Here is a 25,881-nt window from a genome sequence, read left to right as displayed (position 1 = left end):
GCTGATTGGCCAGCGTGGTCATGTGCGCTTTTGGCGCCCGAAATGTTCAGTTCGGCGAAGTCTTCGAAGAAGACAGTAAGTTTTTGATGGTTGTCCTTTACCTTGTTGTTTAACTTTGTATTCGAATATTGCGGCTGCAATAAACTTCTTCTACAACCAACAAGTTTTCGGACTCGCCATAATGATATGATATGATATAAAGGAAACTGTGCAACATCTTTCCACTTCGTCAAGGACGGAGCAAGGTTACTCTGTGCAGAAGCAATGTTGTAATTGCACGGTGTGCTCTTATTTACAAGTGGAGTGAAAGAATTTGAAAATACTTGTCTATAATGAACAAGTATAAAACCAAACAGTAAAAGAGTGTGGTCATCTTGTTAACATTTTTCTGACAGACATAAAGGCTCATAGTGTTTCCATGCTTCCTCAGCCAGAGCTTTTCATTCATTTAGTATTAGCCAGGAAGTTTTGAACAATTGCAGTGACTTTCCTATGATTTTAAGATGGCTAATTCTAAAGAACCAATGGCATACCATATGATTATTGCATAGCATTCATATTGTAATCAAACCATTTGCTCACATTACAGAAGCCTGCTAATTATGTCAATGGCATACCATATGATTATTGCATAGCATTCATATTGTAATCAAACCATGTGCTCACATTACAGAAGCCTGCTAATTTTGCCTGTAAACAGCAATCAAGTTGCGGAAACTTTCCTGGGCCATGCACCTGCTGAGGTTCTTCACAATATAACAGGGCAAACAAGAAAAAAATGCTACTTCACTCTTATGTATATTCTAAAGCACTGTGGGACTCCATCTTTGTACAGTGTGTCTTTCAATGAGAGAGCAGTTCATTGAACACTGTGAACAATAACCTCGGTGTCCAAATCATTCATAGGACTGTTAATTTCCAGCTATTGATTTTTAATGATCTGAAAGTCATGAGTGTTGCACCACAGAATACTGATCTCAATGCTATGTTTTTTTCTACATTACGTAGAACATAGAAAAGTACAGCACTGGAACAGGCCCTTTGGCCCACTATGTCACTGCTGAACATGATGCCAAGATAAACTAATCTCCTCTGCCTGCACATAATTCACACCTCTCCATTTCCTACATATCCCTATTTGAAAGCCTCTTAAATGCGACTATTATATTTACCCCCACCAACACCACCCCAAGCAGTGTGTCCCAAGGCTCCACCACCATCTATGTAAAAAACATGCACTGCAAATCTCCATTAAACATTGTCCCTCCCGCCTTAACATGCATCTCCAACTTGGAAGCTCACAGTTTTGGGAAAGTCATATATTTCAAAAGACCAAAAGATATTTAAGCCAGGACCTGAAATATGCCCTGATGATTTATTTGCTTCAAATAAGGCACAGGTGACAGGAGGTGAGTTTGTGGTTTCCATGGTGACATTTTTGCTGGACAGAACCAATTATAATCAACACTGAATCCTGCCTGCAGCATTCCATTAAAAAATTGAAATAGGGAATTCAGATGATACCTCTTCACTCAGACAATAATTAGGATTTGCACTGACTGCCCCGTTGATATGTTGAGGGAGTAGCACAGATGTGCGTAAGAGGAAGTACGGGAGGAAGACAAGTACAAAGTACAACACAAAGTGCCTGATGTGTTGATTAGCATGAAAAGGCTCAGGTGAAGCATAATTAGATGATCATTGATTAGATGGGCCATGGGGCTGTTTCTGTGCAGTCATTGTCTGCACTGAAAGATGTTTGAAACAAACAGCAGCTTATGTAAGAATGCATCAATAAAATATATTTCTTACAGTGAGCTTTGTAATAAAATCCATGGTACTCACAGTGTGAGGTGACAGCAAAAACAGGATACTGAACTAAAGAAAAAAAATAATGTTCCAACCATAATATTTTTACTTAATTCTGGATTATTAATCCAGAGAATAACTTTATGTTAATGGTTATGTTTCTATTAAATTTAAACACAAATTTGACCTAATTTCTTGATCGTCAATCTGCCTTTATCAACTCTGAAATCAGGAAGAAAAGTACCAGACTGGGCTCCCAGTCACGATTGATAGTGACCACTTTAATTCAGTCTGCGCACATAGGCACACATTTACACAGCAAATCTTGACCCATGGCAGGATCAGGCTTCAGAATAGAACATTCCACCATCTTTAGTTATTAGTTCATGAGATGCAACAGAGACAGTTGGACTTCGACAAGGTAGTGGTCAGGCACTGAGGAATATTGATGAAGAGAGGGATCACAGGTTCAAGTCCATAGTTGCCAGAAAATAGCAGTACACTTAGATAGGGTGGTGAACCCTATCATAGGATGGTATATGGTATGCTAGCCTTCATTGATCAGGCATAGGATATAAAAGTTGTGATGTTAAATTGCAACTTTACAAAACACTGGTTGGAGCCATACGGTTACAAAATACAAGGGTGTGGTTGTGCTGGAGAGTGTGTGAGGAGATTCACCAGAACGTTGCCTGGTTTAGAGGGCATTAATTATAGAGAGAGGTTGGATAGGTTGGGCTTGTTTTCCCTGGAGCAAAGAAGACTGAGTGGTGACCAGATAGAGGTATATACAATTCTAAAAGGCATAGGAGGATAGATATTCAGAATGTTTTTTCCCCACGGCAAGAGTATCAACAACAAGAGGGAACATATGGTGAGAGAAATGAGATTTGAGGGTATTTTTTTTACTGATAGTGGTTAATATTTGGAAGTTGCTACCGGAGTTCTGGTACAAACTCCGGAAGTTACTTCGGACTTTACTGGACTTTATCCTGCACTAAACACTATCATGTATCTGTTCATTGTTGATGGCTCGATTGTAATCATGTGTGGTCTTTCTGCTGACCACTTAGCACACAACAAAAGCTTTTCATTGTTCCTCGGTACACGTGACAATAAACTAAACTAATCTAATTATTGGTGTAAAATATTTAGTTTCCACTAAATTAACCAAAGAGGTGAAACAATTCTGGGATATTACAGCTATCACAGAAACATGGCTGAGGAATGGGCAGGACTGGCAACTTGATGTTCTGGGGTAGAAATACTACATGTGTGATTGAGGTTGAGGTAAGAAAGGAGGGGGAATTGCTTTATCCATTAAGGAGAATATCATAGCAGTAAGTAGTGGCGATATTCCTGAGGATTTGTCCAGAGGCCATGTGGGTGGAACTCGGAAATACAAAGCAGGTGATTATTTTGATGTGGTTGTACTATAGGCACCCCCAATAATCAGTGTGAATTAGTGGATCAAAGGTGTGGGGAGATTGCAGATAGCTGTAAGAATAATAGGGATATCGTAGGCAATTTTAATTTCCCTAATATTGTCAATGACTACCATAATGCCAAGGGCTTGAATGGGGTGCAATTTATTAAATGTGTAAATACACATGTAGATGGTCCCTCTGGAGAAGGAGTGATATTGAATCTCCTATTGCAAAATGAGGCAGGGCAAGTGATTGCAGTGTCAGTGGCGAAGCACTTTGGGACCATTTGTTTTAATTAGTAATGGAAAAGGATAGGACTAGTCCACAAGTTAAACTCCCAAATTGGTTAAGCTGATTTTGATGGCATTAGACAGGAACTTGCAAAAGTTCAACAAATATATTTTTATTCAGCCCATTAATTTGGAACATTTTGTACTTCAACAGGTATTTTGGAAGGATGTTGGTCAGATGCATTGTGTGGCATTTCATGGCTTAAGGTGACAGAGTCAGACAGTGTGTAAGAAGGAACTGCAGATGCTGGTTTACAGAGAGTGGTTTGTTTCAATGTGAGAAGACGTTTACAGCAGTCACTTGGTTATAAGCTGTCCTTTCTGAGGCCTGTGGTCAGTGGATACAGCACAAATGCTATTTCTTTTCTTGAAGTGGTTCTGTGACAGGAAATTGAAACTTAAATATTTCAAGTGCTACAATCAAAATGCCAAAGGTAGTGCATGTAAAACATTTCAATTTGTCGCACCAAGCCCTTAATCTGCAGCATTGCCAGTGCAGAAACCATTCTAACCCACATTTGTGTCACTGGTGTTGCACATATTCAGCTGGTCACAGCTTTATTAACCTCTGCTCTTTCCAATTGCAATAAACTAAGATCTGTTTTTTCCTGTTGTCCTTTGCAGACATTAATGACATCCGTGCCGGTCTTACTTTCTGTCCCGACGTGGTAACAGATTGAGTTGACAAGGGTAATGCAATTTATAAGGTAGTGTTTATGGCTTTTGAAAAAAGTGCCACATTACAGGCTTATCAACATAGTTCAGACACATGACACAAAAGAAACATTAACACCCCGGATAGAAAGTTGACCAACTAACTGACAACTCAGGGACATAGTGAATGGTTGTTTCTCGGATTGGAGAAAGGTGAATAGGTGTGTTTCTCAGGATCAATGTTGGGAATGTTGCTTTATTGATGACCAAGACCGGGGAGGGGTGGAGGCGTTGAAAGTCATTTTTCTAAATTTGGGGATGACACAAAGTTTGACAGTATTGTGATTTGCAAAGAAGATGGTGATATTTTGCTACAAGAGGTAAACAGACTATGGAACTGAAAGAGAAAACATTTCAGGGAAATGTAGGGGAATGGGATTGATGGAAATGCTATAAGAGCTATCATTGACACGGTGGGTCAAATAGCTTCTTGTATATTGTGAGAAAAATTCACGTCTTGTGTGTCTTGGTATCATATTTTGGTGCCGTGGGACATTCTCTTGCTTCAAAGCATGTTGTTGAAGTTCTGAGATGTTTCTGAGTAATTGGAGAAGGCATTAAATAAATTTGATCATATGATATATGTTTAATTAATGCCATTAGTAATTCCACTCTGCCGTTGAGAAAAGAATATATGCTTTCCAAAGCATTTGGCCAGGTTGCCAAATAAGGCATTTTTAAATTAATGTCCCACAAACCCCACCATAATTGCAGCTGCCTTTTCTTACAACATCTGGACAGTCAGATTAAATGAAAAATAATCTCTCCTCTGAACAAAGGGAATTAAATAAATCCTGCCAGCAACAATTCACGAGCATTCACAGTCCAAACAGAGGATTTTGTGGTTTGTCCACCCGTGGTTAAAAATATGTGTTTTACATGAGGCCGGTCAAAACAAAGTTCTGAGTATCCATGATTGTGTGTATTTAATGCTTTTTTTTTAAAGCATTCAGAATAGCCTGCTCCAGATGGCCACTGAGTTCTTGACTTTACAAGTACCATTTAAATCGGTCAAAACTGCTCAATCTACTCTAAAACAGGAGCATGCAACATAAAGCAGCAGTGTGGAGGGTGGTGCTGCCTAGTCAAGAACTTTCAAGTTAAATCATAGGTTGTCAATCATATTGACATATTTAAAGGAATGAGCAGTATTTAATGAGCAAGATATCACAGGCAGTACAATATTTCCAACTACAAAAATTTTAGGTGCAGAAAAAGTTATTAAAATATTATTAAAATATTAAAAGCCATCATGCTTTATAGAGGTTACATAGGGCAAATATCAGTGATGACTATGCCCTTGCTGTTCCCATCTGACCAGCAGTTGTCATGATCCCTCTAATTGTTCCAGATCCTGCTCTGTGTTCCAATAGACAATAGACAATAGGTGCAGGAGTAGGCCATTCAGCCCTTCGAGCCAGCACCGCCATTCAATGCGATCATGGCTGATCACTCTCAATCAGTACCCCGTTCCTGCCTTCTCCCCATACCCCCTCACTCCGCTATCCTTAAGAGCTCTATCCAGCTCTCTCTTGAAAGCATCCAACGAACTGGCCTCCACTGCTTTCTGAGGCAGAGAATTCCACACCTTCACCACTCTCTGACTGAAAAAGTTCTTCCTCATCTCCGTTCTAAATGGCCTACCCCTTATTCTTAAACTGTGGCCCCTTGTTCTGGACTCCCCCAACATTGGGAACATGTTTTCTGCCTCTAATGTGTCCAATCCCCTAATTATCTTATATGTTTCAATAAGATCCCCCCTCATCCTTCTAAATTCCAGTGTATACAAGCCTAATTGCTCCAGCCTTTCAACATACAACAGTTCCATTCCGTGTTCTGTGTGTTGTGGCACGATGCTTCATTAATGTGCCCGATTCAGTGTTCCTGAATCTTAACTAACTGAGACATAAGCTTTTGCTGTTCAAAAAAATCCCCACAGCATGAAACCACAGCAATGTTGTAGTATGGTGGTAATAAATCTCAACTGAAATGGAATGAAAATTTCATCCCATGGAAGTCTGAATTAAAAAAATCTCTGAAATGTTGCCTGTATCTTCTTTTCAAATACTGCTCTGTATTTGTGTAGGAAGGAACTGTAGATGCTGGTTTACACCGAAGATAGGCACAAAATGCTGGAGTAAATGGGTAGGTCACATTTCACGTCGGATCTGAAGAAGGATCCCGGCCCGAAACGTCAACTTTTTATTTTCTCCCGAAATGCTGCTGAATTGCTGAGTTACTACAGCATTTTGTGTCTATCACTAATACGCATTTCCTGGATAAAACATGCACCTACACTATTTAATTAATTAGTTATTTAATCAATCAATCAATTAATTAATTAAAATAATTGAAATCATTTGCGACACAGTGGTGCTGGTTTCCAACGGGCATGGTGACGGACACACCACACATCTCTGTCCTCCATATAGCTGGCAAGCTCCTCTTTTGTCTCTACATATGCATCTTCCATCAACGAATTCAGCATCGTCTTGTTTGGTCGTCCCGTGTTCCGTCTTCCATGGGTGGGTTCCCACAGCACAGCCTTGTTTGCTGGTATTTCTGGATGGCAATAACCAGCAAGTCTCATCCCTCTCGACCTGATCTTCTTGGGCAGAGGTGGAATCTCCCCTTGGAGCTGGGTATTTAGATTTCTAGATTTAGAGATACAGCGCGGAAACAGGCCCTTTGGCCCACCGAGTCCGCGCCGCACATTAACACTATCCTACACAAACTAGGGACAATTTTTACATTTACCCAGTCAATTAACCTACATACCTGTACGTCTTCAAGCCAGCACCGCCATTCATTGTGATCATGGCTGATCTGGCTCGAAGGGCCGAATGGCCTCCTGCTGCACCTATTTTGTATGTTTCTATGGTGCTAGCATGTCTCCCTGTAAGACCCACGCGAGGATTTTGAACACTTTGCTCTCGCCATCCGGGGGGACATCCTTGGCCGTGGTGCCCAAGTGCCCAAATATTATTGTACTGGTGTGAGGCATGGACTCTCACTAGAGCACTGTTCAAGTCTCTCAATGGTATCTACACCTGAATGCTCAGAAAAGTTCAAAATGTCAGTTGGAGGGACCACACCACCAACACCCAGCTCCATGGGGAGATTCCACCCTTTCGCTTTGTCATTGTCCTTGATTATGCAATGAGGCAGGCGCTCAAGGAACACAAGGACCTCAGCTTCACAATCACTCCAAGGAATTCGAGAAGAATCGGGTCAGTCAACTTGTCAGACCTTGACTTCGCTGATGACATCGTCCTGCTGTCAGTCCAAATTGGGGAGACACAAGGGCTGCTCGGCAGGGTCGAGATGGAGTGCGAGAAAATGGGCCTCCACCTCAATGCCAAGAAGACAGAGTACAATGGTGGTGACCATGAGCCTCTTAAGACTAGTGGCAGTGCATCTCTCAAGAAAGTGGAAGACTTCGAGTACCTGGGAGCGAGGATGCAGAGCTCGGAGAATGACATCAAGGTCCGGAAAGCGCTCGCATGGAAAGCCCTCAATAACATGGGGAAAATCTGGACGTCTCGGATGTCTAACGGTCTCAAACTGAGATTCTTCCATGCAACTGTAGAGACCTACACTGTACTGTTATGTAAACTACGAGTGCCCATGCCTGCTGATGCATAGCATGAAAGTATTAGTGGTGTTGAGCTGGGAAGAAGTACAGGTGGCTGATGTAAATGGTGAAGGAAGAATGGTGTCAACATTATTGTTTGAGGTGATTGCATTTCCAGAACCAAGTAACAGTTAATATAACATGCCTTGGTGCACTTACTAATGACTGTTGTGTATCTCACCAGACATAGCATTAGTCGAAGGAGGTAACAACAGATGGCCAATAATAAAGTCAATAAAACATTTTCCTAATAAGCTAAAATGAACGGAAAGGATCTAATGTTTTTCAATGTAATGCTGTTTATTTACAGGGTTCCAAATATGTCTGTGGAATTCTCTGCCTCAGAAGGCAGTGGAGGCCAATTCTCTGAATGCATTCAAGAGAGAGCTAGATAGAGCTCTTAAGGATAGCGGAGTCAGGGGGTATGGGGAGAAGGCAGGAACGGGATACTGATTGAGAATGATCAGCCATGATCACATTGAATGGCGGTGCTGGCTCGAAGGGCCGAATGGCATCCTCCTGCATCTATTGTCTATTGTCTATATTTTCTTAAAAACTTTAATCCATGGACTGAAAGCTAGGGGAAGTGGCTGCAGGTCCTGGTCCACAGGGGGATGAAAAATCAATCCTTGACACCTTTGGCAGCAATTATTCCTTGCTTGACTCTCTCTTGGAGAGCTGATACCATTACTCAATACCTGCAGTTAGCTTAAACAATCAAGGCACAATTACGTTCATAATGGCCTCAGCTGGTTCCAGAAACATGCATGAATAAGGACTAAAGATAATTGCCTTCATTATTGGATTAGGTGGTTAAGAGCATGCCTATTTAAAAGATCTAGATTTAATAGACAGACATCTTGCACCCACTGATCATGGTCTGCAACAATACTATGGCACTATACCTGTATTAGCCAAGTTGTATCCGGTGAAACAGGAAGCAATGAACTCAAGGTGCAATCAGGAGCTTACACCACTTGGGGTTTATGAAGATTTTATTTGCCGGCAGTACAGGTTTATCATAATTATTTTAAAATTATTTTTAAGATGTTTGGTTTATACATCTTAAAAGTTATTTTTTGAATGTGTAAAGCAGATACAATTGGGAACCACTAGCAATCATTGTTGTGCATCTCCACTGCATCGTATCCAGTTAGCACTGCTGATGAAGAACTCAGATCACACAGAAGTCTGTGATACTATTTATATTTTTGGTAAATCAACACAAGAAAGCAATTTCAGTGCTGCAATACCTTTTAACCAATTTCTTCATTATTTTATATCAGTGAGATTTCAGAGCAAACAGAAGAGGCCTCTTATATTGATAATGCTTTCACATGCTCTTGCTAAAATAATCTCAAAAGAATTCCACACACAAATTTACCTCCTTTTCTGAATTTTATTCTATACTAAACACATTTCTTGTAATTTAAAAAAATCTTCTTTAGATACTGTATCATCTTTACCAAAAGATCTTGGAGAGAATAAAGATAAATATTTTAAGTTTTCACTGAATTAATTGTGACGGAAAATTAACAAGGAAATATTTTTTACTTCACATGAGATTGTCTGAGGTTAATGGGTTAACAAACTCTATGGTTGTCATTTCTGATAATCACTGACACTTTCAAATTATCTGCAAAAGACATCATCTTTAAAACACCAATACATTTAATAATTTTCCTATTAACAAACAAAAAAATGCAATCTCCATGGCAGTGAATGACCATATACATATAATGTAACATGCCAAAGTTTTTTTTAAATTGCCAATATAAAAATGAACTGCTGGGCTTCCTAAATAATCACTGGTAGAACAAGAGATGGGGGTCTTACCTTCACAAGTCACTTCCTTCATGTCTATCATGATATAAATTTTGCCCTCAGGCTCCAAATCAACCTGCCAAAAGGAACATATGAAGTATGAGGACATGCATGTAGCAAAACATGTTATGTCAAACATTACCACCCCACAACCACAGTAGCCAAGTAAATATAATAATCGTGGCAAAATACTGCAGCTGCTGGGAATCTGAAATAATGACAGAAAATCCTGGATAACTCAGCGTTGGCAGTTTGTATTTTAGATTCTAAGCACCTGTGGGTCAGGCAGCATCAGCGGAGAGAAAAACAGTGTTACTGGTTCAAGTGAATGATCTTTCATCGAGGGGGGTGGGGGGGGTGGGAGGGTCAGGATGGTCAGGATTGAACCACGGTTCCCCAATCTAAGAGGCAGCAACCCTACTTGCTGTGTCACTTTCATGCTGTGAAGCAACCAGCCTTGATGTTCCATCTCACATGGTGACTGACATCCAGTGCTACCAATTCACCAGAAGCAACACAGCTTTCTTTTTTTTTTAGTGAATTGAAGTTGGACACCTACAGCATGCAAGCTAATATGCTGAGAAGCTGACAAATCAATCTTTTTCTGTATCTCTGTCTGCTTAGATATATGTGTTTACACTGCAGGGCAGATTCATCCATCATATTTGTGTAAACATTTGTTTTGCTGAAAACCTCTGCTTGGTTTTGGCTGTAGATTTTCTGGAATCATTATCCTTGGATTCAACAATGCATTTATTAAATCTGAAATCATATCTAGTTTAAATAATATGATAATAATCTGAAAAGTATAGTTGAACTGGCTTTTCATTGACCAGAATATAAAAAATATATATATTTGCACTCACTGATGGACTCAATAATAGTCCCAAAAGCTGAGAGGTGTACTATTGGGACCTGTGTTTGGCCCCATAGCAGAAGCGTCCACGTCGCGGGGCTGGAAACTGGAAGTGTCCTGAGCTAATTCTGCCACCACCATCATCGACTGTACAAGTGATGGCTCCCACTGATTGTCGCCGGAAGCTTGCGTCCTTTTCAGGACGGACAATGACAGTGATGTAACATTTGAAACATGGATGATGGACACGAAAGAAGAGGAAGGGATCTGTGTTTGGTCAATAACATTGATGTAACAGTGGTAGCATTGTTGCCTTACAGCCCTTGCAGTGCCAGACACCCAGGTTCGATCCCGCCACGGGTGCTGTCTGTATGGAGTTTGTACGTTCTCCCTGTGACCACGTGGGATTTCTCCGAGATCTTCGGTTTCTTCCCACACTCCAAAGACATACAGGTATGTAGGTTAATTGGGTTGGTGTATGTGTAAATTGTCCTTAGTGTGTGTAGGATAGTGTTAATGTGCGGGGATTGTTGGCCTGTTCGGACTCGGTGGGCAAAGGGCCAGTTTCTGCACTGTATATCTAAACTAAACTAAACTAAACATCACAATAGGTGATAAATTTGCTGATCTCAATCCATGAAGCATAGGCCATTGAATGCCTGAAGTGCCAATGCATTTGGGTCTTGCTCCTTAACAATACCACAGAAAGCATTAGGTTATAGTCACACACAGTCACTAGAAACAGGCCCGTTGCTCCAACTTGTCCATATCGAACAAGATGCCCCTTTAAGCTGGCCCCATTTGCCTGCATTTGGCCCATATCCCTCCATACCTTTCCTATCTATGTACTGTACAAGTGTCTTTTAAATGCTGTTATAGTATCTGGCTCAACTACCTCAACTGCAACACATTCCATATAACCACCACCCTCCGAGTGAAAAAGTTGTCCCTCAGGTTCGTATTAAAGTTTGCCCTTCTGAACTTCTCTATTTTTTGTTTCTCCTACCCTGGGTAAAATATTCTGTGTGTTCATCCTATCTATTCGCCTCATTATTTTGTACAACTATACAATCTCACATCTCAGCAGTCTGCTCTCCAAGGAATAAACTAACCTGCCCAACCTCTCTCTATAGCTCAGCCCCTCAAGTCCTGGCAACATCCTCATAAATCTTCTCTGCACTCTTTCCAGCTAAATGACTTTCTTCACATAGTGCGGTAACCAAAACTGAACGCGACATTCCAAATATGGCCTCACCAATTTCTTGTACAACTGTACCATAACTTACCAACTTCTACATTCAATACCGCAACCGATGAAGGCCACCATAGCAAAAGCCTTCTTGACCACAGACCTCCACAACCTTCTGTGGCAATGAATTCCACAGATTTACCACCCTCTGACTAAAGAAATTCCTCCTTCCTAAAAGAATGTCCTTTAATTCTGAGGCTATGACCTCTAATCCTAGACTCTTCCATTAGTGGAAACATCCACTATCCACATCCACTCTATCCAAGCCTTTCATTATTTTGTACGTTTCAATGAGTTCCCCCCGCATTCTTCTAAACTCCAGCGAGTATAGGCCCAGTGCTGACAAATGCTCATATAGGCTAACCTACTCATTCCTGGGATCATTTTTGTAAACCTCCTCTGGACCCTCTCCAGAGCCAGCACATCCTTCCTCAGATATGGTGCCCACAATATTGCAAATGCGGCCTGGCCAGTGCCTTATAGAGCCTCAGCATTACATCCCTGTATTGTATACAAGCCCTCTCAAAATAAATGCTAGCATTGCATTTGCTTTCTTTACTGCCAATTTGACTTGCAGATTACCTTTTTGGGAATCTTGCACCAGCACTCCCAAGGTCCCTTTGCACCTCTGATTTCTGGATTCTCTCCCCATTTAGAAAATAATCTATGCCTTTATTCCTATTACCAAAATGCACGACTCAACACTTTGTTACACTATATTCCATTTGCCACTTCTCTGCCCACTCTCCCAACCCATCCAAGTCCTTCTGCAAAGTCCCTCCTTTTGCTACACTACTTGCCCATCACCACAAAGCCACTTCCCTCCTTATCCATTTCTTCAGCCTGACTACACTGTTCAAAACCTCAACAGAGCTGTTGAGACGTTGCACTTGCCAACACAAGAATTTCAAACATGTCAGAAGCACTCCACTCAGCCCATCTGCTGCTGAAATAGTCATTCACGTCTTTTTCACCTACCGACATAGCTGTTCTCAACTCACTTAATGCATGGCAATACATCAAAACCTCTGCTGCCTATGTCCTATTCCAGTACAAGAACTGTTGGAACATCATCTATATCTCATGAACTTACAATGCCCCGAGACCACCAATATTACAACAATCAACCCCATTCGTGCCTTTGGGAATGTCAAGCAGAATAATTGAAAGATACAAACTTGGAAGTGATGCAGCCCACTAGGCTGTGCCTGCCAAGGGATTTTTCAACAGAAGGGAGGGGCACCAAGTAGGAAAACATTTTTCAGCCATGCTAAAAGACCCAGCCAGCTTTAAAGCAACATTGACAAAAGAAGTCCAAAGCCTACTGATTAAATGTCCACAAGATCCATCAGAAAAGAAATAGCTTCATTTTAAATTGTCCTTTAAATAGGGACACAATTAGAGGACACAATTGTCCCTTAAATAGCTGGACATGCGACCACGTAACTTGTTGATACTGTTTTAAAAATAGGCTGCAGTAATGATTGGCAAGATGGCTCTGAATTCAGTGTAGGTAAACACCCTGCTTTCAATGGCAATTTATTTTAAAGAATACAATGGAGATTAGGAATTCCAAAAGGATTCAAGTGTATTCTGCACAAACTTTCATTACATAATAAACATTTTGGCTTTGACTTATGGTCAATCCCACACATTGATTAATGCTTTTATGTATTAATTTTAAACATATCCCCCAAATATCTGAAACAGTCTGAAAAATATTATTTCTTCAACCTTCAGGAAAAACAACAACAAAAACACACTAGGTCTACAATTAATACTAGAATCATAGAGCAACGCTGAAAATTGTGCTAGGTTAGTCCACATCCTGCCTGCTCTCAGCTATTAAGCACAATACTGCACTGTTGTCAGTACGCATCTGCAGATGGCAATAGAGGGGGTTGATGTGAAACAGATCCTCAGCAGTTGTTTCCTTAAGTACCCAACTCCCCATTCTCTCCTGTCCATGTTGAGACTATGCTGGGTGTGAAAACAAAACTTTGAACTTCAATCACCATGCAGTTAAAAGCTTGTTCCTCCCTGTCTTTTTATTGCTCCTACAAATGCCGATGAGCAATGCAGATACTAGAAACAGGTCAGAAGGCAGTAGTTTCAAGTGTAACCAAGGTCCCAATTTCTAAGAGAGTAAATCATGTGGACTTTTCTTGAGGTGAAATAAAATGCACATTAAAAAGACATTCTAAAAGTTGTTAATTTTATGTTTCAGGTTCTGATTCACAGTGTTTCCTCTTGATCTAAACTTCAATTTCAAGTGATGCAGCTAAGACTGAGAGCTCAATTAACCAGAAAATCAACCCACCCTTGTGAATGTGAATTAATAATCCTGTCACACCTGTTACAATGTGTTACACCTTACATGTTCTGTTTTACCTCAGGAGCATCAAGAAAAACAAGGAATAGGCTTCGGACGAGCTGTCTGTCCGTGGGCATGGGGAAGAGAGTGGAAGTTTTGTTGCCTCCATCACAGTGAGGGGGTGTTTGGAGTCACTGTGATGGACGTTATGTGTTGGGGTCATGTGTCTTGTGTTCTTTTTTATGTGTGACTGCTATGTAGTTTCGTTCGGTACCTTGGTACCGAATGACAAATAAAGCTCTGTTGAACTGTTGAACTGTTGAACTGTTGATTAGGTTAAGAGAAATAGCTAGAAGCCTGAGAGTTGGGAGCATTTTAAAACTCAAGAAAAGGAGGAATAATCTTTTACAAGGATGGACGAATATATAATGGAGAATAAGGAAATAGCAGAGGAGTTAAATAATTACTTTGTAGCATTCTTCATGGAAGCAGACAAGAAACTATCAGAAATACCAGAGAAGAAAGAGTCTTGCAAGAATGAGGAACTGAAGGAAATAAATATACGTTAAAGAAAAATGTGTTGAAGAGATTGGTGAGAATAAGCAAGCAGTTTGGTAACATGAAGTACCAATGACTCATGTTATTTCCCATCCCTATAAACAAGTTCTCAGTATTGGCCACATACCTTAAAATTATAAATACCATTTAACTAAACAATGGCAAAATTTGAGACCAAATAACCATTGATGTGTTGTTTCTGCATGCTTCCAATTGGACTGATGAACAAAGTTTCAATGAAGTGTCAACTCAAGAGTTTTGAAAGAGGTGGGAATAATAATAGTGGATATCATTTTCCAAAGTTCTATGCATAATCCGTATCAGCAATTTGACAAAGGCGGACACCTGCATTATTTCCAAGTTTGCTACTGACACTCAGCTAGATGGGATTGTGAATAGGAGAAAGGACAGAAAGAGGGGATTCGAAAGAAGTTGAGTGGGTGGCAATAACGAGACGGATAAAATATAAAGTGGAAAAATGTGAAGTTATTCACTTTGCTGCATAAAACAGAAGAGCTGAGTATTTTTTAAATTATGAGAGATTGTGTAGTGTCAATGTTCAAAGTCAGTGGTGGACACGATGATATTGGTTAACCTGGCACAAAGACTTCCAGAGACAATGCGGCAAATCAACACTCCCACATTACTCCATGAAGACTCCAATATTGGAATAGATTCAGAATTACAGTGGCTGAATTTTCAAGAATTTTAGAAACATAGAAACATAGAAAATAGGTGCAGGAGTAGGCCATTCAGCCCTTTGACCCAGCACCACCATTCAATATGATCATGGCTAATCATCCTAAATCTGTACCCCGTCCCTGCTTTCTACCCATATCCCTTGGTAGCAGATATGTTCTTACGAGTGGTCTTGTACCATGTCTTGGTTGTTCACCACTATCCTAGCCTGACATTTATACCCTCAGTGAACCAGAGGAGAGCACACAGCAGGAATGATAACCAATAAAATGTGTCATCTCCCCTCCTTGGAGTGCCATTCTGCGTGAAGGGAACAATTCTGAGGAGAGAGTATCAACTGGATTAGATCTGAACTTGAACTTCAGACATTGAATATTAGGCTCCGCAGCAGAGCTGGATGAAATCAAAGAGAACACACAAAGATTACATATATTGTTTTCTCTAGAGCTTCGGAGATTGAGGGTAGTTGATTGTAATCATCTATTGTCTTTCCGCTGACTGGACAGCATGCAACAAAAGCTTTTCACTGTACCTCGGTGCACGAGACAATAAACTAAATTAAACTAAACTAAACTAATGTTATGAGAGGCATAGATACGATAGTCAGAACCTTTTTCCCCAGGGTGGAAATGTTAAAGACTAGAGGGCATAGCTTCAATGTGAGAGAGACAAAGTTTAAAGGAGATGTTCAGGGCAAGCTTCTTTATAACGAGAGTGGTGGGTGCCTGGCTTGCGTTGCTGAGTGGAGTAGTGGAGGCAGACACAATTGTGGCATTTAAGAGGCTTTTAGAATGGAAGGATGTGGGTCATGTGCAGGCAGAGGAGATTAGTTGGTTTCATGTTCAGCAAGGACATTGTGAGTCGAATGGCCTGTTCCTGTGCTGTATTATTCTATGTTCTAAAGACTGCAGGGTCAGACCTGGGGAATTTATCTCAGGGCACCATCATTTAACTCAACTTAGTTTACATCACTTCATTGGTATGGAATAAGTAAAGTGTGCACAAAATAACAGATAATAATGTAGCAAAGGAGGTCATTCAGGCTGTGTTATGATAGAGTACACTCCAGTCACCCTTTTATTCCAATAGTCTGCTCTCCAGTAACCATGATCTCCTAATCTTTTTATAATACTTTTCAAATATTTAGCCTATATTTTATTAGATGATAATATTCACCACTTCAATCACTAATTGTGGTGATGTATTCCATTGTCTAATAGCCTTTCACACAAAGAAATGCCTCTCAACTATTCCTTCAATCAACATTATTAAGATAGATTATCTGGTCCTTGTCATATTTTTGCTTTAGGTCATAAGTTCATAAGTCATAGGAGCAGAATTAGACCATTCGGCGCATCGAGTCTATTCCCCCTTTCAATCATGGCTGATTTATCTTTCCCTCTTAACCCCATTCTCTAGCCTCCTACCCATAACCCTTGACTGACTATCTACACCTTAAAAATACCCAATGACCTGGCCTCCACAGCTGTCTGTCATTGTTGCATTGGTGTCTGCGAGCAAATTGATTGTAGCACCTCCTACATTATAATAATACCCACACTTCAAGAGTTCTTCATTGGCTACAGAGCACGTTGGAAAGTACGTAAGTTGTAAATACACGTGCCGTTCACAATAATTCCATGCATTCTAACCTGCATCATGTCTTCGATGTCGTACTTTATCTTAACTTTATCTAATTAAAAATATATTACATCCATCATATTATCCTTGCCTGTTCTTCCTGTCACTTTTTCATTACCCCACAACCAAATTGAAATATTTAAATCCAAGCATCATTTTTAGGAAGGCTTTGTTATGAAAACTGGGAGATTTTCACAATGTTGAAACACTGCATAAATACAAGTTAGTGTTGATTCAGTATTATTAAAATAAAGCCAGTGCTGATAATTAGACATTTTTGTTAACACATTTTTAATGTGATCAACTTGTGTATCTTAAGCATTCTTTCACAAAGGAAAAGACTGGTAATAATAAAAAATAAATGGTTTGCATACTTATATATACTTCTGTCCATTATCCTGGCTTTGCTAAAAAATATATAATGCCTTCTATTGCAGAAAAATAATTTAGATAGGATAGTTTAGTGTTGACTAATTTAAAAAACCTTCAAAAATTGCTTTTATATTCTATATAACTCTTATATCTCATATAACTTATATTCAAAAATATACCTGTTGATATACTTGATTTTCTTGTACTGTGCATAAATGTACATACCACAATTATTTTAAAAATTAAAATGTACTTTAATGTGAAAGCTAAGAGGAATAGACTTCAGAGAAAAAGGTAGCGCAGCGGTAGAGTTGCTGCTTTACAGCGAATGCAGCGCCGGAGACTCAGGTTCGATCCTGACTACGGGTGCTGCACTGTAAGGAGTTTGTACGTTCTCCCCGTGACCTGCGTGGGTTTTCTCCGAGATCTTCGGTTTCCTCCCACACTCCAAAGACGTACAGGTGTATAGGTTAATTGGCTGGGTAAATGTAAAAATTGTCCCTAGTGGGTGTAGGATAGTGTTAATGTACGGGGATCGCTGGGCGGCACGGACTTGGAGGGCCGAAAAGGCCTGTTTCCGGCTGTATATATATATGATAAGCCAGGGAAGGCATGAAAATGTTTAAATTAATATAGATGAATGAGCACAGGGTTGAAAGGGGATCAGGACGGTGTGAGTTAGGATATAACCAGTTGAAATCTGGAGAAGCTTAATTTAATGTAGTGTGGAAGATGGGAGAAGGCTGGGCCGATCCCAGGCCGGGGAAGCTACTGTGGAAGGTGGAAGGTCCAACCAGAAATTATTCAGAAGTCTCGAACAACAAATGGATGAGTATTACAGCAACAGATCAGCCAAGAGAGAGCTAGATAGAGCTCTTAAGGATAGTGGAGTCGGGGGGTATGGCGAGAAGGCAGGAAAGGGGTACTGATTGAGAATGATCATCCACGATTACATTGAATGGTGGTGCTGGCTCGAAGGGCCGAATGGCCTACTCCTGCACCTATTGTCTATTGTCTATTGTCAAAGTGGGAGTGGAATGGGACAATGTTATTGATGTGAATCGAGCATGATTTAGTAATGGTGCCTGTATGTGATTGAAAGCTCTGCCTGTGGATGAATATGGCCAAGTTTCAAGGCAGTCTGATTCTGTTTGATTGTATTTGCCAGGGGATGGAGATCCTAGTTTGCGACAGGGATTAAGTTCATCACTCGCAATTGTGTCGTTTGTTTTTTCCCTCATCTTCTATCTTTTCGCTGCATGCTGCTACAGATTCCAGTGCCCTTCACGACAGACGGACAGAGGATCTGAAGAACGGTCCCGACCCGAAACAACACTCATCCTTTTTCTCCAGATTTGTTGCCTGACCCGCTGAGTTATTCCAAAACTTGAGTCTATCTTCGGTATATACCAGCATCTGCAGTTCCTTTCTGCACAAATGTGTTCCTCTTTAACTGGCTAATTGGAAGCATGTATTTTAAACATATAAAATTATAAAAGGACTAGACAAGCTAGATGCAGGAAAAATGCAGGAGTCCAGAACCAGGGGCCACAGTCTAAGAATAAAGGGGAGGCCATTTAAGACTGAGATGAGAAAAAAAAAAATCACCCAGAGAGTTGTGAATTTGTGGAATTCTCTGCCACTGAAGGCAGTGGAGGCCAATTCACTGGATAAATTTAAAAGAGAGTTAGATAGAGCTGTTGGGACTAGCGGAATCAAGGGGTATGGGTAGAAGGCAGGCACAGGTCACTGATTGTGGATGATTAGCCATGATCACAATGAATGGCGGTGCTGGCTCGAAGGGCTGAATGGCCTCCTCCTGCACCTATTTTTTATGTTTCTATCATCAATGGTGATTTGGTCTCCAATTTTGTCATTGTTTAGTTAAATGGTATTTATAATCTTAAAACATGTGGCCAAGACTGGGAACTCGTCGGGATGAGAAATAACATGCACCATTGGCACCTTGTGTTACCAAACTGCTTGTGAGCAGCTCAATGAAGGCCCGATCCTCATGAATTTTGCTTATGGCTACAGATACCTGCAATTCATCCTGCAGCGGACTACAGCATATTCAGCTTGGGGAAACCTCCCTTTATTGTAAAACGTGCTTTACTTCTGCCATTTCCTGCTCTAGCAGTTTACAATACTATTAGATCTTCTTCTCCTGGCTAACAGAATTAACTTGCTTTAAGATTAGATTTTTTTGTTGTTTCCCTGAACATTGACATATGTGAAATTTCGTTTCGGGGATGACTAATTCCAGACACGCAATCCTTGATATTGAATTGAATTAGATGCATCACGGTGTAAAATATGTGAATGTGTAAATTGTTTTATCTGGTAAAATGTTTCAATGTGAAGCAATCCCCAATGCATCCACAGTCGGAAAATATGCCTCCACTGTGTATGCATTACTTGGATCAGGTGGGACTTCATCTGAGGAAACACAGATGTAATCCTTGGCAGATATCTTTGTCTATCTGGTCTACAGTCAGTTCCTTTGACCAATTAAAATATTACGTTGGACATCTGAATCGGGAAGTAGATTCCTCAGTATATAAATCACAAAGTAATGAGTATTCACAGTTCAATTTATGTTCTATGTTTAGTTTAGTTTAGAGATACAGCGCAGAAATGGGACCTTTGGCCCACCGAGTCCGTGCCAACCAACGATCCCCATACACTAGCACTATGCTACACACCAGGGATAATATTTCCATTTTAACTAAAGTCAATGAACCTACAAACCTGTACATCTTTGGAGTGTGGGAGGAAACCAGAGCACCCGGAGAAAACCCACACGGTCATGGGGAGAATGTACAAACTCCATACAGACAGCACCCTTAGTCAGGATCAAACCCAGGTCTCTGTCACTGTAAGGCAGCAACTCTACTGTTGCACTACTGCTCCGTCCCACATGATTCCAAATGATCTTTCACTTCAATTAATTTATCTCTTTGGATAGTGTAGGCATTTTGTAAATTGCTTTCTAATTTACGATCAATCCCTAAACATATTAAACATTTATCCGTGATTGGATGCACTCTAATGTGGCATTTGGAGTCAGTTCAACAGGATTAGCATCACGGGTTTTAGTTCCAGGAAATTATGCTTATTGGAGATTTAAGCCAATGTAATGTTTACTTGAAAAGGTAGAAAGCTTAAACAACAGCACTGCGAAAGTGTAGCCCACCCCTCTGTAGATATTTAGATATTGCTTCACCAGAGTTTAGTTCGGATATTTCAGTTTTTCAGTTATTTCTTGCCCGATTTCTTAATGCCTTCAGCAGTGACTAGCCATTTGGTTGCAGCTTTCATTCAATCAATGTAGGGTTTTTTTCTGCACTTCCCACCGTTTGATTGAAGACATGATCATCCTCATTCAATTATTTTTGGATTTCGTTGGTTTTTGTTTCAATTGCCCCCTTTTTGTTGTCTGTATCTTGACCCGGCATCTTCCTGCAGACTGGCACTCCCATGATATTGGTTTTCTAATTTAACACCTACATTCTTCCAACCCTGTTGTTCCCTCCTTTTTCCAGTTGCTTTTGATTAAACAAGTCACCAAAGGACTGAAGAGAGTGCAGTTCCTTGTTGGAGTGTGACTTCCTTTACAGGTCCAACCCCTGATGCTGCTCTCTCAATCTGTCTTTAAGTTACAGATGACACCAATGATGATCATTAGCAGGACCTGCACTTCATTTCCTGTCCTGACACTATTGAGTCCATCAAATAGGACAAAGAAAAGATAATTCTCATAAAAGATTTTCATCCCCACAACTCGAATTATCTGCCATTTTGCCTATATCTTCAATTTCCAGCCAAATCTGAAAAAAAATATCAGCTTATTTTGGATATAGAAACATAGAAACATAGAAAATAGGTGCAGGAGTAGGCCATTCGGCCCTTCGAGCCTGCACCGCCATTCAATATGATCATGGCTGATCATTCAGCTCAGTAGCCTGTACCTGCCTTCTCTCCATACCCCCTGATCCCTTTAGCAAAAAGGGCCACATCTAACTCCCTCTTAAATATAGCCAATGAACTGGCCTCAACTACCTTCTGTGGCAGAGAATTCCACAGACTCACCACTCTCTGTGTGAAGAAATGTTTTCTCATCTCGGTCCTAAAAGACTTCCCCCTTATCCTTAAGCTGTGACCCTTGGTTCTGGGCTCCCCCAACATCGGGAACAATTTTCCCGCATCTAGCCTCTCCAACCCCTTAAGAATTTTATATGTTTCTATAAGATCCCCCCTCAGTCTTCTAAATTCCAGCGAGTACAAGCCCAGTCTATCTAGTCTTTCCTCATATGTAAGTCCCGCCATCCCAGGGATCAATCTGGTGAACCTTCTCTGTACTCCCTCTAAGGCAAGAACGTCTTTCCTCAGGTTAGGAGACCAAAACTGCACACAATACTCCAGGTGCGGTCTCACCAAGGCCCTGTACAACTGCAGCAGAACCTCCCTGCTCCTAAACTCAAATCCTCTTGCTATGAATGCCAACATACCATTCGCTTTCTTCACTGCCTGCTGCACCTGCATGCTTGCTTTCAATGACTGGTGCACCATGACACCCAGGTCACGTTGCATCTCCCCTTCTCCCAATCGGTTACCATTCAGGTAATACTCTGCTTTCCTGTTCTTGCTGCCAAAGTGGATAACCTCACATTTATCCACATTATATTGCATCTGCCATGCATTTGCCCACTCGCCTAATCTATCCAAGTCACTCTGCAGCCTCCTAGCATCCTCCTCGCAGCTAACACTGCCACCCAGCTTCGTGTCATCCGCAAACTTAGAGATGTTGCATTCAATTCCCTCGTCCAAATCATTAATATACACTGTAAATAACTGGGGTCCCAGCACTGAGCCTTGCGGTACCCCACTAGTCACTGCCTGCCATTCCGAAAAGGACCCGTTTATTCCTACTCTTTGCTTCCTGTCCGCCAACCAATTTTCTATCCACCTCAACACTGAACCCTCAATACCGTGTGCTTTAACTTTGTACACCAATCTCCTATGTGGGACCTTGTCGAAGGCCTTCTGAAACTCCAGATATAACACATCGACTGGTTCTCCCTTATCCACTCTACTAGTTACATCCTCGAAAAATTCTATAAGATTCGTCAGACATGATTTGCCTTTGGTAAATCCATGCTGACTTTGTCCGATGATTTCTCCACTTTCCAAATGTAATGCTATCACATCTTTAATAACTGATTTTTGCAATTTTGATTAATTTCCACCCTGCCAAGATATTTAAAATTATTGCTGGAAACACCCAACGAATCTCCCACATTCCTTACTATTAACTAATGTCTCTGGGCTTTGTCTCAGTTAGTGCACAGAGCACACCGACCACAGCACCCAACCAGCTTGAATTTATAATACGCAAAAGGGAAAGATACAGTGAGAAGGAGATAGGGAGCAAGGATATAAAGGGAGATAATGAAGGGGCAGAGGAGAGGGAGAAAGGAATAAAGACAGACTACTTTTGAAATGGAGAAAGGATTCAGAAATCAGAGGTGCAAAGAGACGGATGTGCAGGTGCAGGATTCCCAAATGGTTGAGTCGGCAGTAAGGAAGGCAAATGCCATGCTAGCATTCATTTCCAGGGGACTAAGAAGCAAAAGCAAGGATGTAATGTTGAGGCTTTATCGGGTGTTGGTGAGGCCACATTTGGAATAGCAGAGTAGCTGGATTGGAGTAGCGTACAGCACCCATTTGTTACCATGCGATTAAACAAACAATCAGATGCTCACCTTAACATGCACAAGTAAGCCAGCACATGGATACCAAAGACTGAAACATATACCAATTGGTTGAAAGATGCAGCATGGAAACAGACCCCTCAGTCCAGCGTCCATACTGACCCTTGATCACTTGATCACAAATTCTACGTAATCCCTCTCTCATCCACTCCCTGCACACTAGGAACAATTTGCAGAGGCCAATTAACCTACAAATCCGCACATCTTTGGGTTGTGGGAGGAAACCTGAACACCCAGAGGAAATCCACTGGGAGAATGTGCAAACTTCACACAGACAGCACCCGAGGTCAGAATTGAATCTGGGTCGCTGCCACTGTGAGCGACATAATGCTTCAGCTAGAAGGGCCAGAGTGGATAGTCAATGACAATCAGTTTTCAATCAGTTCAATTTATTCCACATATTAGGAAGCAGGTGAGAGCAGGGATAAGGACAGTGCGAGCCAACAAGTTAATGTTCTGAATGTGGGAAAGGCCAACTTTGATCATATTGGACAGGAATTTGCAAAGCCGTAGATGTTTGGCTATTAGGATTTCAGCAAGGCATTTGATAAGGTTCCACATGGTAGACTACTCTGGAAGGCTAGATTGCATGGGATCCAGGGAGAGCTAACCAACTGGATAGAGATTTGGCATCATGGTGTTATCACAAGTGCTGTTTTTGTAGACCTTTCAGCCGTTTATGCTACAGTAAACCATCGTTGACTGCCACACAAAGTACCTAATTTGACACACAACTTGCACTTAACCAACCTGGTGAAGACTCTGGTCGAAAACAGACGCTTCTTTGTCGAGCTTTCAGGAAAGAAAAATCGCTGGTGCAGGCAGAAAAATGGCCTCCCTCAAGGAAGTGTCCTGGCACCCACCTTGTTCAATATCTATGTTAACGACCAGCCTATCCATCCCAACACCAGGAGTTTCATTTATGCAGATGACCTGTGCATTACAACCCAAAGTGCTGACTTCCTTGATGCAGAAGCTACTCTGTGTAAGGCTTTAGTCAACCTGTCCTCAAACTACAAAGAGAATCACCTGAGAGCCAATCCATCTAAAACCCAAGTCTGTGCCTTCCACTTGAAGATCAAGTATGCAAATCAAAGGTTAAAGATCATATGGTCAGATTGGAGCACTGTGACAGTCCAGTCTACCTCGGTGTGACTCTTGATCGATCTCTGACCTACAAAGCACATATCACCAAGCTTAAAGGAAAAGTCAGTTCCAGGAAATGCTCCTCTTAGCAAGCTGAGCACCTCAAAATGGGGAGGAAATTCTAAAACCATTCGATCAACACCTCTGGCTCTCTGCTTCTCCACTGCCAAGTACGCCTGCGCAGTATGGGAGCACTCAGCTCATGCAAGGAAGATTAATCCTGTGCTAAACACAAGCTGTTGCTGCATCAGTGGATGTATGAAACCTACCAAGACTGACAACATCTACCCACTCTCTGGCATTGCACCTCCTGGAATCAGTAGAGCTGCAGCCAGTCAAACAGAGTGCCTCAGACAATAAGAGGATGAAAGACGCACCCTGCATGACCACCCTTTGCTACCTCAGCGTTTGAAATCACGCAGAGGTTTCTTCGCTTCTGTCCATCCCCAGGACTGCAGTGCATCGTCCAGAAGGCACAAACTCTGGGAAGAGAGACTAGAGAAATCTCTGGAAGACATTCACTTGGCAATTGATCCCTCTGAGAAACTCCCACCAAGTTCTGGCCAAACATGAATAACCTGGCGCAGTCTCAACGGACTGCGGACAGGCATGGGGAGGAGCAAATCGAAAATGCTGAAGTGGGGATATACGGAAGATGCGGCAGACTGCGAGTGCGAATGGGGCCTCCAGACTATGGAACATCTCCTGAGCTGTGACATGCTGCATGACACATGCACTGTAAAGGATCTTGCAGAGGCCAACGACGTGGCACTAAAATTTGCTCGCTATTGGCAAACAGTTGTATGATGACACGAATAAAAAAATCATGGAAGGAAGCAGATGGTGGAAGATTGTTTTGCAGACTGGATGCCAGTGACTAGTGGTGTGCCTCAGGGATCAGTGCTGAGTCCATTACCCTTTGTGGTTTATATCAATGATGTGGATGAAAAAGTAGAAGGCATGATTAGTATGTTTGTAGATTACACTAAAGTGGATGGCATTGTAGATAGCGAGGATGGCTATCAAAAATTACAGCAGAATCTTGATAAACTGGGTAAGTGGACTGAGAAATGGTTAATGGAGTTTAATGCAGACAAGTGTGAGGTGTTGCATTTTGGGAAGTCAAACCAGAGCAGGACTTTAACAGTGAATGGCAGGAACGAGGGGACTATTGGGGAGTGTGGCAGTGGGCAGGTTTCATAGACCTGCACGGGAAGGTAGACGCTCCCACCCCCATGAGTCTCGGGCAGATGACTCAGGCAGAGTCTCGGGCGGCACGGTAGCGCAGCGGTAGAGTTGCTGCTTTACAGCGAATGCAGCGCCGGAGACACAGGTTCGATCCTGACTACGGGTGCTGCACTGTAAGGAGTTTGTACGTTCTCCCCGTGACCTGCGTGGGTTTTCTCCGAGATCTTCGGTTTCCTCCCACACTCCAAAGACGTACAGGTATGTAGGTTAATTGGCTGGGTAAATGTAAAAATTGTCCCTAGTGGGTGTAGGATAGTGTTAATGTATGGGGATCACTGGGCGGCACGGACTTGGTGGGCTGAAAAGGCCTGTTTCCGGCTGTAGAT

At 41.5% G+C, this 25,881-nt stretch overlaps 1 protein-coding gene across 1 annotated transcript in view; it reads right to left on the bottom strand.

Moving 5' to 3' along the window:
* Positions 1 to 25,881, bottom strand: part of prkcha (protein kinase C, eta, a) — a 185,910-nt gene that overhangs the window by 109,288 nt on the left and 50,741 nt on the right. The window contains exon 2 of the mRNA XM_078406761.1: positions 9,711 to 9,774. Coding sequence (XP_078262887.1) covers positions 9,711 to 9,774 — 64 coding nt within the window. The remainder of the gene's footprint in view (positions 1 to 9,710; positions 9,775 to 25,881) is intronic.

Source organism: Rhinoraja longicauda, chromosome 10 (genome assembly GCF_053455715.1).
Source record: "Rhinoraja longicauda isolate Sanriku21f chromosome 10, sRhiLon1.1, whole genome shotgun sequence".
Classification (NCBI taxonomy): Eukaryota; Metazoa; Chordata; class Chondrichthyes; order Rajiformes; family Arhynchobatidae; genus Rhinoraja; species Rhinoraja longicauda.
This window is presented reverse-complemented; position numbering and strand designations above follow the sequence as displayed.